Source organism: Doryrhamphus excisus, linkage group LG7, assembly GCF_037039965.1.
Source record: "Doryrhamphus excisus strain RoL-2023G ecotype Guam linkage group LG7, RoL_Dexc_Guam_v1.1, whole genome shotgun sequence".
NCBI classification, from domain to species: Eukaryota; Metazoa; Chordata; class Actinopteri; order Syngnathiformes; family Syngnathidae; genus Doryrhamphus; species Doryrhamphus excisus.
This window is the reverse complement of record NC_136363.1, coordinates 5,889,004-5,904,385: the sequence shown is the minus strand read 5'-3', so window position 1 is coordinate 5,904,385 and position 15,382 is coordinate 5,889,004. Positions and strand designations below refer to the sequence as shown.

The 15,382-nt window shown below is 42.5% G+C and overlaps 1 protein-coding gene across 7 annotated transcripts in view; it reads right to left on the bottom strand.

The window, feature by feature from the left end:
• LOC131101303 (uncharacterized) overlaps positions 1–15,382 on the bottom strand; it is a 34,419-nt gene that overhangs the window by 1,423 nt on the left and 17,614 nt on the right. For 2 of the 7 annotated variants that reach the window (XM_078791948.1, XM_058046215.2), the window contains 15 exons: positions 14,713–14,781; positions 14,506–14,526; positions 12,179–12,342; positions 11,073–11,181; positions 10,357–10,461; positions 7,462–7,581; positions 7,187–7,335; positions 4,811–4,956; positions 4,281–4,516; positions 3,187–3,448; positions 2,918–3,098; positions 918–1,022; positions 783–833; positions 661–715; positions 373–594 (listed from right to left, as the gene is read on the bottom strand). In XM_078791948.1, coding sequence (XP_078648074.1) covers positions 373–594; positions 661–715; positions 783–833; positions 918–1,022; positions 2,918–3,098; positions 3,187–3,448; positions 4,281–4,516; positions 4,811–4,956; positions 7,187–7,335; positions 7,462–7,581; positions 10,357–10,461; positions 11,073–11,181; positions 12,179–12,342; positions 14,506–14,526; positions 14,713–14,781 — 1,995 coding nt within the window. The remainder of the gene's footprint in view (positions 1–372; positions 595–660; positions 716–782; positions 834–917; positions 1,023–2,917; positions 3,099–3,186; positions 3,449–4,280; positions 4,517–4,810; positions 4,957–7,186; positions 7,336–7,461; positions 7,582–10,356; positions 10,462–11,072; positions 11,182–12,178; positions 12,343–14,505; positions 14,527–14,712; positions 14,782–15,382) is intronic. The other 5 variants (XM_078791950.1, XM_078791949.1, XM_078791951.1 and 2 more) reach the window with 5 other exon arrangements.

The window sequence follows — 15,382 nt, the reverse complement described above, 5'->3', positions numbered from 1 at the left end:
CCATCCATCCATCTATAAATATATCTCTATCAATCCATCCATCCATCTATAAATCTCTCTCCATCCATCCATCCAGTCGTCTATCTTATCTCTCTATCTATCTGTCTCTGTCCATCCATACATCCATCCATCTATAAATCTCTCTCCATCCATCCAGTCATCTATCTTATCGCTCTATCCATCTGTCCATCCATCAATCCATCTATATCTGTCCATCCATTGTCCATCCATCTGTCATCTATCTAGCTGTTCATCTATCTATTGATCTGTCCATCTATCTACCCTTCCATTCATCCACCATCTATCAAGCTATTTGACAACTGACTAATTGAAAATGAAGTGCTGTGTGTGTGTGTGTGTGTGTGTGTGTACCTGCCACATGCTGAGGTTTCATGGGTCCTGATTTCATGAGGAAGGGTTCTCCTCCAGTGACCAGCCCACTCTGTGATGCAGCAGGGTTCGGGCCGCTGTTCAGCTGCATGATCTGCTCAAACTCTCCGTTGGCAGACACGCCATTCTGGTGATCGTCCGACTGGACTCCGTTTAAGACAGGACCGGATGCGCCGGACGCCACGGGACTTAGCAGGTTTTCACCTGTCCAAAAAAAAAAGGATCATAATGTGGATGACATGGAAGATGCTGATGAAATGTCCCAACTACCTTTACTCAGCTCCGTATCCTTTCCATTAACCTGCTGTGAGGCCTTCACTTCCTTCTGTGAACATAAATATGTTACCATGACAACACCAGAGGCTGCTTGATGAGAGTTTAGCAGAACTAACCTTTTCTCCTGCGTCACTCTTTCGAGTCCTCTTCATGATCTCCTCAAGACGCTGAACACGGATCAAACACATGAATTAGCCACGGAATCTTCTATAGGAAGAACACCTAGGATGGTGCGACATCTTCACCCTCACCTTCTTTCTCTCCAGGCGCTCCTGCTCTTCTTTTTGGAAGTGTTTCTCCCTCTCCATGCGCTGCTGCTCCGCCTCTTCACGCGCTTTGGCTTCTGCCTCCTCCCTCTGAAATAAGAACAAATGTTTGCAGCTAGGGCGGCACAGCGGTCTAGTGGTTAGCGCGCAGACCTCACAGCTCGGACACCAGGGTTCAATTCCACCCTCGGCCATCTCTGTGTGGAGTTTGCATGTTCTCCCCGTGCATGCGTGGGTACTCCGGTTTCCTCCCACATTCCAAAAACATGCTAGGTTAATTGGTGCCTCCAAATTGTCCATAGGTATGAATGTGAGTGTGAATGGTTGTTTGTCTATATGTGCCCTGTGATTGGCTGGCCACCAGTCCAGGGTGTACCCCGCCTCTCGCCCAAAGACAGCTGGGATAGGCTCCAGTACCCCCCGCGACCCTCATGAGGAAAAGCGGTAGAAAATGAATGAATGTATGAATGTTTGCAGCTACCACCAGGGGGCAGTAAAACGCCATAGTGTACATAGTGTAGGTAATACAGTGAAGTACTGTAGAAGTAAGTGGCTGCATTCAACCATTAAGCAGGCATATGTGCAAAAATGAGCAAAACCATCAAATTATTATTATTTTTTTAAAACATTTTTACATGGATTGCATTCCATCCCAGTCTCGTCCCATCCCATGTCCCGTCACAAACAATGCACCAATTGATGGAGACAAGCACAGAGTTGGGTTGCTGGTCCCTGCCCACTGCAGGGCTTCAGTGAAGGAAACACAGGCCTGTCACTATCTCGTTCATCACAATGGCACCCTCAGCCGCCGTTCATCGCCATTATGGAGGTCACCAGCTGGCATGTGTCCAAGCAGACAAGGGGCCTCTGACTAGTCGGGTTCACGCGTGACACATATAATCCGTGACGACAGCGTACATATTCTCCCTTTATTTAATCTGCCCAGATGCCAGACAGTGCGGGGAAACTCATGCATGGTCCTATGCATTAAGCAGCCCAGATGGTAAATGGCCGTACACCATGGGGGGTATGGGGGGTGGGGGGTGGGGGCATGAGCTTTAATGGAAAGCTGAAGGCTCTACAGTAACAAATGTATTTACACTTTAAATATGTGATTGCTGTATGTGTGTGTTTATTATATTCCATTATTACTATTATTGCTATAATTAGAAATACATGTCACTGTGATTTAATATGTATTCATTCATTCATTTTCTACCGCTTTTCCTCACAAGGGTCGTTGGGGGTGCTGGAGCCTATCCCAGCTGTCTTCGGGTGAGATGCCATCGTGTAGACTTGTTACCAGGTTGCTTACCAGGTTGCTTTGTTGTGGAACAAACCATAAATAAGGGTCACTAAACCCCCAAAACCATTATACCTAAATAGGTTCTAAAATTCATTCATTCATTTTCTACTGCTTATCCTCACGAGGGTCGCTGGAGCCTATCCCAGCTGGTACACCCTGGACCGGTCACCAGTCAATCACAAGGCACATATAGACAAACAACCATTCACACTCACATTCATACCTATGGACAATTTGGAGTCGCTAATTAACCTAGCATTCATTCATTCATTCATTTTCTACCACTTATCCTCACAAGGGTTGCGGGGAGTGCTGGAGCCTATCCCAGCTGTATTGGGGCGAGAGGCAGGGTACACCCTGGACTGGTCGCCAGCCAATCACAGGGCACATATAGACAAACAACCATTCACACTCACATTCATACCTATGGACAATTTGGAGTCACCAATTAACCTAGCATGTTTTTTGGAATGTGGGAGGAAACCGGAGAACCCGGAGAAAACCCCACGCATGCACAGTGGAGAACATGCAAACTCCACACAGAGATGGCCGAGGGTGGGATTGAACCCTGGTCTCCTAGCTGTGAGGTCTGCGCGCTAACCACTCGACCGCCGTGCCGTCTTAATATGTATGGCTATGACAAAATATGACAAATAACTCAAAAAGGACAAAGGCTGACCTGTTTTTGCAGCCTGTCGTTCTCCTCCTGCTCTGCTTTGGCTCGCTCCTTGGCCTCCTTCTCGTCTTCAGCTCGCTGGGCCTCGTCCCGCAGACGCTGCTGCTCGGCCATGAATCGAGCCTCCTCCTCTCTGTGCTTCCTTTCCTCCGCTTCGCGTGCCATCGCCTCCTCCCTGAGGATCCTGAGATGATGCGTCCGGCGTTACACACACCTCTCTACATGTTGTCATACAGTTTGATTGACACATGAACACTAAGAGATAGGTAGACCTGTTTTTGTGCTCTTGCTCTTGGCGCTCCTGCTCCTCCCTCTCTCGCTGCTCCCGGGCTTGTCTGCGCTTCTCAGCGAGGACGCGAGCGGCCTCCTCTGGGTCGTTGGTGCCGGCCGATGGCCTGCCGGGATTACTTGTGGAGTTCACCGCGGGAGAGGGAGCTGATTCTTCTTTTGGCACGGAACGAGGAGATGCTTCTACAAGTGGCGGGCTGGGGGCAGGGGATGTCGATGGGGCAGCGGCCACCACATTACTGGAAGCTACAAGCCAGGAAAAAGCGAATAAAGACGTTCAAAACCATGTTAAAGTGCAGAAAGTGCTGAATAAGCAACATTAGGTGCACCTGTACCTGTATCAGGTTGTGGTACCTTATGTTATAAAGTAACTTAATAACAAAACGTAAATATTACAAAACTGTGAAGATATAGTGCTGTGTAGTATGGAAACCAAGGAGTCTTATATTTTCGTACTGTCTGTCAAATGTTTGCAGCATTTCTGGAAATTCTGTCTTTCCAGCTGTATTAAAGAGCAGTACTTTTTTCGCATAGTTATTTTTTCGAAAAATATAATTCCTTTGGGGGCTGCATGGCAGCCTAGTGGTTAGTGTACAGGCCTCACAGCTAGGAGACCCGAGTTCAATTCCACCCTCGGCCATCGTCTTTGACCTTTGACCTGTCAAAACTACTGTATTAGGCTGGTGGAAATTGTTGTATATTTTTTTTCTTAAGCCAAAAGGTCATTATCCAAAACATCTTCTACTATGAGAACTCACAGCTAGGAGACCCGAGTTCGATTCCACCCTCGAGTTTGCATGTTCTCCCCGTGCATGCGTGGGTTTTCTCCGGGTACTCCGGTTTCCTCCCACATTCCAAAAACATGCTAGGTTAATTGGTGACTCCAAATTGTCCATAGGTATGAATGTGAGTGTGAATGGTTGTTTGTCTATATGTGCCCTGTGATTGGCTGGCCACCAGTCCAGGGTGTACCCCGCCTCCCGCTCCGAAGACAGCTAGGATAGGCTCCAGCACCCACCGCGACCCTCGTGAGGATAAGCGGTAGAAAATGAATGAATAAATGAATAAACACACTCACTCTTTTTCTCCTCAGAAGTGTCAGGTTCCTTGGGTTCTTGGCCTGTTTCCACGGCGACCGCCGTGACCGTCTGCGGTTGGACCCTGGCGGGTGTCTGGGCCCGTTTGGGTCGTGTCTTGGAGCCTGGAGGGGGTGTCTTCTTGCCTGTGGGTGTCTTGGCTGTGGGCACCAGAGGAGATAAGGGACGACTTTTGGGAGCCGCCGGCGATGGAGGCCTCGTTCTGGCTTTGGGGGTGCTATGATAGGAGAAAAATAAGGATGACAAACGAGGCTCCAGGTGCAACCGTGCAATGAAAACCATAAGTGGGTCAAATGGAAGTTGCTGTGAGAGACTTGACACCATTCTTTGGGAGGTCTAAGATGGAAACCTTGTGTTCAGTCCTCACTTTTATTCATCTGCTCTTGCCAGACTGCTTGAACAACATCCAGGAGAACTTCTCTCAGTAGTTAGATGACAGTCTCTCCCTGACCATCTGCTCAAACACTGACTAAAATAATCCGCTAATATTTTTAAGGCATGTTTGTATTACCTGGACTCTGGCTGGGATCTCCTCGTGGTGGTGGTGGTCGGTGATGCGGTCTGTCTTTTCTTCTGCACCTTCTCTTTTGTGAGGGCGTTCTTCTCTTGCTCATTCTCTCGCTCCTTGTCTTTCTTTTCTTTCTTCTTTCTGCCAACCTGAAGGAAAAAAAATGATATTTTTGTTACATGAATTATTAGTTAACAGCTGTTATATTTATTCTTATGAGTTGCATGTTGCATGGTGGTCGTGTGGTTAGCGCGTAGGCCTCACAGCTATGAGACCAGGGTTCAATTCCACCCTCTGTCATCTCTGTGGAGTTTGCATGTTCTCCCCGTGCATGCGTGGGTTTTCTACGGGTACTCCGGTTTCCTCCCACATTCCAAAAACATGCTAGGTTAATTGGAGACTCCAAATTGTCCATAGGTATGAATGTGAGTGTGAATGGTTGTTTGTCTATATGTGCCCTGTGATTGGCTGGCGACCAGTCCTCTCGCCGGAAGAAAGCTGGAATATGCTCCAGCACCCCCCCACCCCCCCGTGACCCTCGTGAGGAAAAGCGGTAGAAAATGAATGCATAATGCATAAGTTTGAGAACCACTGCATTATTAGATTTCATGTCTTAATTGTAAATAGTAATATTAAAGCTATTTAAGCTAGTCAATCATTTATGTCTATTATGTCATATTACCTGTTGTTTATGTTTACTATATTGATTAATGTGAGTGTAAAGGTGACTATAGGGGTGTTATTTCCTGTCTATAGGGTTCTAATCATTTTAAAAGCCATATCTTGAGTTGCATGTTATCCTTCTATTTTATATACTTACAGGCACTCTGACTCTGAGTTTATTTTTACCAGCCTGCAGAAAATAGGCATTCATCATTCATCATTAATGATCAAGATAGTCCAGTCCAGGAGCTCTTTACATTAATATGAATGACCTGTCCCGCAAACCTCTTGGGCCAGCAGCAGTTATTATAGCATGCAGGACACCGGATTACAACTATTTCACTTTTACAGTCATCCTTCTCTCTATCGCAGTTTTCCATATATCAATTAATAAGTGGTTGCTTATTCATGGTTGAATATTAGAAAATAATGCATATTTAAGCAAATTGTACATATTTTTGATTTGACTTAATTAACTCAGGCATACAACGTACCCGGTCATTAGCATAATGCAAATGTGCAATATTTCCATCACTGCCTCTGTTACTACCTCAATCATATTTATTTATTTAACAACCCAATACAATATACTCACATGTGACTTTACTCACCTGTATACACCAGTCATTATTTGCACTATGACCCATTTATCATTGCACTAAAGTTAATATATCTGCAATATGTCTGCTCCTGCATATGCTCCTGTGCAATACTATGTGTATATTTTGGATATCTTGTATATATCTTGTCAAATTGTCTTTTTTACTCTACTTTTATATACTTTTTTTAAACTTGACTACTGCACTGAAAGGAGAAGCTGTCCAATCTCGTTGTACATCTTGTATAATGACAATAAAGACCATTCCATTCCAAAACAGAAGAGGCATTCTAATTGTGAATGTAGTATTCTACATTTGCCACTAGGTGTCATTGTTCAGTGAGATATGTACTAAGGTTTCCTAGGGAACACATTTACTGTGACACTGCTGGAGTTTGCCATAAATGACAAAATTTTGTCCCGTAAAAGCTAAATTTTACATTGTTCATATTTGATGTAATCTATTTATTCTCCACATTTTTATTTATTATTATTATTATACAGGAGCCAGGCAACGACATTTTGTTGGCTGTGTTATTGTGCAATGACAATAAAGAAAGTCTATCTATCTATCTATCTATCTATCTATTATGTGCGGCTCACACGCAGACACGCTATTTGCAACCATCATTTAAGGATAAAGATGAACATTGTAGAAGGAAATGAGGTGTGAGTTGTGGCTGACAGCAGCTCCTGTGCAAATGTGCACTACATTATTGAATGAGACAGCCAGCAAGTATGCTAATATGTATAGTATAGATACTATAGTATAGTATCAATGCTAACATGTGAGTCTATGCAATATCTTATTTATGTCTAAGATGTCTTATTTTCTGTTATTATGTTGGGTAATGACTCCAAATTGTCCATAGGTATGAATGTGAGTGTGAATGGTTGTTTGTCTATATGTGCCCTGTGATTGGCTGGCGACCAGTCCAGGGTGTACCCCACCTCTCGCCCAAAGACAGCTGGGATAGGCTCCAGCACCCCCCGCGACCCTCGTGAGGAAAAAGCGGTAGACAATGAATGAATGAATGAATGAATGTTGGGTAATACAGGTGTAAAAGTGACTACAGGAGTGTTATTTCATGTCGAAAAAAAATAGCACCTAGCCTTACCGGTGTGGAGTTCCGCTGGCGTTGGCGTTGGGTGATGTCGGGCGTGCTGGCGGACGAGAGCCTCCAGCGCTCAGCGGAGTTCTGGTGCGGGTGGTGGGAGCAGGCGTTGAGCGGGCTGGCTGAAGCTGAACGGGAGCAGTGGTGAGAGTCTGAGTAGCACGTGGACATGCACAGACCAGGGTCACACACACACACACACACACCATGCGGATTGGTGTTAAAAACATCAGGGATGCATGCACGCCACATAGGTATGCAGATAGTTTCACACTCACAGGAGTCGCTGTTGTTGAGGAGGGTGGCGGCGCTGCGACTGCGAGCCAGGAAGGACAACGTGGGCGTCATGAGCCTCTCCACGATCCGACTCTCCCAAGGACTTAGACGCAGGCTGCGGGCTGACACAAGAGGGCGCAGTCAATAGTCGGCCATTGTCAAAATGAGCTGCATTTCCTCAACATCCGCTCAACAACCATATCTGCAAGAAATGTTGATGATTCCTCCACAGATGGATGTTGACATGTGACCTACAGTACACCACCTTTACTCCAACAATGCTTTATAATTCACGTGACCGAAAAGTGCCATCCTAATTTTAGATGACGACACACAACAACACACACACAAGCCAGAACCGCTATCTCCAAGACAACACCTGAACGCCACACAGTGAAAGCGCCATCGTATGATTTTACTACAAGCAACACGGCAATACATTTACACACAAGTCATGCCCTGCAGTCATTTCCTGGTGTTAACTTCCTGTGTGACTCACACACAATTACAGTAATATGATGAAACCATACATTACATGACTCACAATTATTATTATTACTTTAAATATAATCATTTTAAAAAGAGATTGGTTGCTTTTTCATGACCATTACATGAGTCATAAATTGATAGTTAAGCAGAAAGCAATAAAACTGACTGATATATAACAACATGACACCGTAGTTAGTGTTTTATTAGTTTACTTTGTAAACTGGATATAACTACAAATCCAAATATGTATATTTTTGATACCTGTGCACTCTTTTTTAATTTTTTTTTAATTTCTCCTCCATGTTTATTTTCACAAATATCTTTCATTGTGTTGTTCAAATATATTGAGAGCTAATAGCGAGCTAATAGTATAATGAGAGCTAATAGTACATTTGGCTTTGGTTTACTTATTTTGTTGTACAATTGATGGTAATAAAAGGGAATCATTGTATTATTTTGAATATACAGTATATTATTGTATTAAATAGGGTTTTATGTAAGATTCTGTGATTATGTGTGTGGAAAAAATCACTTGGTAACTGCTATGGCATGGAGAAGGGGTACGATTTAATAAGCTTTGCTTCTTCCTGCTCCTTTTCAGACATGTGTAGTAATGAGGTGTTATGTGTGTGTATGTATGTATGTATATATATATATATATATATATATATATGTATATATATATATATATATATAAGTGTATATGTGAGAAACAATAATGTACCATAGTATGCATGTCTGAAATAAATTAAGAAGAAGAAGAAGAAGAAATTGTGTGAGTGTGAATGGTTGTTTGTCTATATGTGCCCTGTGATTGGCTGGCAACCAGTCCAGGGTGTACCCCGCCTCTCGCCCAAAGACAGCTGAGATAGGCTCCAGCATGCCCACGACCCTCATGAGGATAAGCAGTATAGAAAATTAATGAATGAATGTTCAAATATTATCAAATATATACAATATATAGTATATTTTTTGCATGGTATCAGTGATTTATTCAGATTTTAATGATATTCGACAAAATTAAATGCAAAAATTACAAGATGATTCTTGAAACATACCCAATTTTTGAAATCTGTATTGGTACCAATGGGACTGGACACTTTTTGATATTGTTATGATCGTTATCGGTATGAATGTGAGTGTGAATGGTTGTTTGTCTAAATGTGCCCTGTGACTGGCTGGCGACCAGTCCAGGTTGTACCCCGCCTCTCACCCAAAGACAGCTGGGATAGGCTCCAGCATGCCTGCGACCCTCGTGAGAACCTTTTTTTAAGCTGCAGTTGAGGAAAGACATGCATGTTGCTCAACTTGTCTTTTCCTCCACAGCAACCAAAACAACAACGGATGATTGACAGCACTATGGCAAATTTTTTTTACCCACAAATATGAAATGACTTTCTAGATCATAGGCCGCCTTCCTTATATAAGAGCGCAAGCTGTAACCTTCGCTGTGTGTTTTTTATGACTGACCAATAAATGGACTGCCTCCGGTTGCTAAGCAACACTGGTTTACCTCCGCCTCCTCCAATGCGGCAAGAAGGGTTGCTGCCTGGCGATGGAGTGTTTCTGTTCATCTGCTTGGAGATTGTAGACTCTAGACACGCATCACTACGACCAAATAAGTTCGGTTCCCAGGGGTTTATTTTCAGTGTAATGCACAAAATATTGTTTATTTTTCTATATTGTGTATTTTGTACTGCTTAACTGACTCTGTACTCTGCTGCTGTACTTGCTGCTGTGCAATACAAATTTCCCCACTGAGGGACGAATAAAGGCATATCTTAATCTTAATCTTATCCCGGGCTAGTAAGAGGCCATTTTAAAAAAACTTAAAGTCTTACAGGGTGTTCTATGCTCCAACTATGAAAATATTCCATTTATGAAGAAGGAATCCACAGCATCAATCATATATGATATATATCAAACAGCCCATGAACGGAAAAGCACAATCGTGTACTTTCAGTACAAGTGAACTCGACAACAACGTCATACCCACCACCCAAACACCACCACCACCACCAGCACCAACACACCAAACCACCAACAGAAAGGTGGAGAGAGACACATGAAGATGCCATGAAGACATACCAAACAATATAAAAAGCGTGGCCCAGTGACTTCAAGATGAAGGAATGTTGATCCAAAATGCAAAGGCGGCGTAAATCAAAGACTCATGAACAAAATTTAACCAAAAAAAACCACGATGCAGACAAAACCGACGGTGTGAGAGTGTTTGTGGGGGGTGTGTGGCGAATGACCGGTCACCAAGCACAGGCAGGCAGGCAGGTCACCAGAGACAATAAAAAGAAAGAACAAAAACCAGGTTAGGGAAAAGTGAAAAAGGGGGATGAGGTGAAGGGGTTGGGGGGTGGGAAGCCTGGAGGACACTGACATCGGGTCGTCCTTACTTCTGTTGGGGGAGTTCCAGAGCGTGGCAGAGGACTTGGACAGCCTGTTGTTAATGACAGGGTCCACCTGTCTGGGCAAGTTGACCGTGGAGGCCGAGCATCTGCCTGCACCGGAGAGAACGCAACACACAACATCTGTTCACATGAGGACCGGGGGGGTGGGGGGGTGTGATTCCGGGTGGCCGGAAGGAGATGGGGCTGCCCAATTCCCGTTAATCTGGACCACTTCCCTGAAGAAAGGCTGGGGACGCATCGCTCCCTTGAAAGAAACTGGCTATTCATTCTCACATGGAGGAATAACGCTATTCCCAATTGGTGGAAAAGGGAGGGAAGGATTTAGAGGAACAGTAAGGGTATGGCTTAGTTAGACATCCAGGAATTTGCTTTCATTCCGCCCGCAAAGAATTGGCGTAAAACCAACACACACTCACATATTATCAGGAATATTCCCCCCTGAACTTGTCACACGTCTGTGTCCGAAAAATTGGAAGATGACCTTCCCAGCACCACGCCGTCTACACGCGCCTCATCTCATGAAATATATTCGCCAGTCAGACGCACTGACATCATCTGTGGGACCTCTGGTACTCCGCCCTTGCAACCGCTAGATTCTTTCCTTAAATTTCATCACTCAGCCCCAATATGAGGGAGTGCAACACTGCATAGTCCCACAATGAAGTCCAGTCAAGTTTAGATGCGGGTCATCCGGGACTTACTTTCCCTGCGGGAGGTCTGGTTGAGACCGCCGGCCCAGGACCACCTCTGCTGACGGATCTCGGCCCATGTCTTCTTCGTGGACCTCTTGATTGCGGCCTCGTATCGCTCCTGCCGCACAAAGACCAAGAACTGTTAACTTCAAAATAACCAATTAGCTAAAAATGTCATCCAATACTTCTCTACAAGAGAGGAGAAATATGATCTCAGGGAAGAACTACATTTGAAACACTTATATGCTAGGACTACGTTAAAAAGCCATAGCATTTCAGTATGTGGAATCAAACTATGGAATGGATTGAGTAAGGACCTCAAACAATGCACAACGATGAGCCAATTCAAGAAACAATACAAGCAGTTGATGTTTGCTAAATACAAGGAAGAAGAGTCTTGAACCAGTCATGATGTGCTATATATATCACTATATTGACACTTACTATGGTACCCATTATGTCATTGGATGCTCATATCACCTCGTACTTCAGTATGTGACAAAAAATGAATAAAATAATAAAATAAAATAAATATATTCAATATTTAATTTAATATAATATATATAGTATAATTTTATATAATAAAAACATAATACAATAAACTTTAATTTTTTTTTTTTAAAAACCTTAAACTGTATTATAGAAAGCAGGAAGTGAACAAATGTAATTTTCTAATTGTTGGAGGAATTGTTGTAATTCAGCCACATTGGAGGGTTTTCCAGCATGATGTGAATTTTCAAGGTATCTTATTAGGATTCAAGTCAGGAATTTGACCAGCCACTCCAAAATACATCCATTCATATCACCTCGTATTTCGGTACGAAGAAAGAAAAAACAAAACAAAACAAAACAAAAAAACCTTAAACTGTATTATGGGAAGCAGGAAGTGAACAAATGTAACAGTTACTGATTGTAAAAGTACCAGATGGAGGGGTAGGATTTAATAAGCTTTGCTTCTTCCTACTCCTTTTGGACATGTGGAACTGTGAACTGATTATATGATGCATTCAATTGTAATCTGATGCATGTTCAAATGAAATAAAAACCATTACCATTACCAAAAATGTGTCGTAGATCCGTTATCTTAAACATAGCTTGAACATAACTGAACCCACCTTGTTCTTCTCGAGTTTCAGCTTCTGTTTTTCCTCCAGCAGGGCTCTGCGTTTCTCGGCCTTCAGTCTCTGCTCCTCCAGCTTCTTCCTGCGGTCCTCCAGCTGGCTCTCTCTAAGACGTCGGGCCTTTTCCTCCTTCTCCAACCACTGGGCCTTCTTTGCCGCTATAAGGGGTGATCACAGACATGGGATGTCAGATACATAGCGGTGGGGAGGAAATAAACCTTGATGAACAGTACAAAGATGGCAGTCTGCTCATTACACAACAGTAAATAAGTGTAGAGTAGCATATGGCATTTCTTTACACAAACACTTCTGCGGCTCATTTGTTTGGGTAACAATTAAACAACCATCATCTGGTATATTGGTATCACGCTGTTATCAAACAAGCCCCCCGGAGTTTGGATCCATTCTGTCGCATTTGTCTATTGAGTTTGGTGATGTCAGAAGTGGGATCACCCCGAGGACTGCGACCACTGAGTATCTAAGCAGTGGTGGGGATCCTACAGGTAGATAAGATCTACCTGGGGTTTAGTAAACAAACCCCAGAATAGATTGCATGACAAATACTTTATGTAGCGGCATTACGCCAACAAAAGCTTTGCATTCAGTGCTGCGTTCAAAAGGGCCAAGAAGCGCACAACTCCATGCTTCAGCGACTCCTCTGTAATCCAATTCCTGCCAAGAATCCCATTATGCTCGCGGGATTACTGCAGAATTGTGGAAAATACACAGGGTTAAAGCTTTTCTTGGTGCTTAGGTTTCAGGATCAGCGTTCTCTTAAAGTAGAGAACTTCATGTAATGCTATACGGAAATGTCGAGATTTTGTATCAGTGATCATTCCTTGCTAAGAGGACCAAAGCAATGGTGAATCCGGAATATGGGGGATGACAAAGATGCATCTCTAATTGTGGTGACGTAGCAGCGTGACCGGTCTAGCCATGCTAATGGATGTTGTAATTAAATCTAATCTGTCTGAAACGCCTGGTGTCAGCTCTCGGTAATGAAGGCTCATCTTCTATGCCCTGGAGATACGTGATACCACTTTTTTTTCACTCTTTCAGGCAAGACTGGACTGCCCATTCATGGAGTAGTTTTTAGGCTGATATCATATCGGTGGCGGATATTATCAGACAACCCTAATAATAATAATAATAATAATAATAGATAAAACTAGCAAATTTGACAAAAATGAAGTCTGAATGTTATGAGAACAACAATATTTTTACTAAAGTTGTAATATCATGAGGGAAAACAACAAAGCAAAGAATAAATGTGCAATCAGGTTGGGAAAAGTTGTCTAATATTATGAAAATAAAGTGTAATATTAATTCGATATCACTACTGTTACAATAAAAAATGCAAAAATCAGCACAGAAAAGTGAACTGAGAGAAGGAAAAGCTCATATTAATAATACAATTTGTCACTTCTTTGACAAAAATCAAAGTGGCCCTAGCATTTTGGGGGATTTTTCAGCATGTGGACCCAGAGGGAAAAAAAGTTTAAGCACCCCTGACATACAGGATATCCAAAGTCTCCCAAAATACCCTGGTTCTCTTAGCACAGGGGTGGGCAAACTTTTTTCATTTTTTAAATTGACTTTTTTTAATTTTTATTTTTTATATTGTGATTTTGATTATTTTTATTGTGATTTTGATTTTTATTGTGATTTTGATTTTGTGCTTGTGTCCTTTTTTCAGGAGCACTTATTATTATAAATTAAATTAACTTATTATAAATTAATGTAACAGCTACTTAAACCATGAAAAAGTTGGCTCAGGCCATGATGCCAGGTTGTATGTTGCGTTTAAATGAAATACTTAAATGAAAGAACGGGCGGGCCATATTCAAACACTTGGCGGGCCGGATGTGGACCCCGGGGCCGTAGTTTGCCCACCCCTGTCTTAGCATATTCTGACCTACATTCAATTGATTTTTTAGTAACTTTAATGCCCAAAATGTAAGAAAATGTCCCCCGTATCCTTTCATTTTTATGTGGAAAAAGTTTGGACACCCCTGGATTAGGTTGTGTAGCCCAGCACCCGGCTGATGAATCAAATAACTGATTAAGAAGTGTGCCCGAAGACCTTTAATCAGTCTGTTTTGGAATGTAAGCCAAAGCCATAATGGGTAAATAACAGAACGGGACACATGCATGAGGAGGGAATATAAAGATCATGAAATGAAATGAATGATGGACTCGCACACAGAATCACAGAACCAATGAATAGTGACCATCAATTTGCTGCAGCAATGGAATTGTAATTCCTGGTTAATTGAAATATGATGATTCACGTTTGGTTTTTTTTTAGTGAAGCACCTTACCTTGCAGCTGAGTTTGCTGTTCTGAAAGCCATGCAAGGAGACAACAACAACAACAACAACGAGACATGTCAATAACCATCAGCGGGTGGACAGAAGAGGGCCGATATACTGTACACGAAGAGGTTAGAATAAAGTAGTCCAAGATGTGTATCAACTTATGGGCCGTGCTTTGCACTGCTTCCATCATTTATGAATATGATTTCTTACCAATATATCTGGCTCTTTCTTCTCTCCTCTGCTTGGCCAGCTTCTGTCGCTGCTCTGAGCTCACTGAATCTGTGAAACACAAATAAAACGATGTATTAATATGCGATGTCCCCAAAAATATTTACATATTTTGTTCAAGTTTAACCTGTTTTAATATTATTAGAGCCCTCCAGACATGAAATAACACCCCTATAGTCACCTTTACATTTGAATCACTTAAAATAGAAGGTATAATTTGAGAAAATAACACATATAAGCCATAATATATTGTAGATTAACACGCATTCACGTTAATGTTGTTTTTTTTTTGTAGAGTGATGCAACAAAAATCACAGCGCAAAGTGGTGAGTAACCACTTGGCCAGCTTCTGTCGCTGCTCTGAGCTCACTGAATCTGTGGGACACAAATAAAGTGATGTATTAATATGCGGTGTCCCCAAAAAAATGTACATATTTTGTTCAAGTTTAACCTGTTTTAACATTATTAGAGCCCTCCAGACATGAAATAACACCCCTATAGTCACCTTTACACTTGGATCACTTAAAATAGAAGGTATAATTTGAGAAAATAACACATAAGTCATAATATACTGTAGATTAACACGCATTCACGTTAATGTTGTTTTTTTTTGGAGAGTGATGCAACGAAAATCACAACACAAGTAACGACA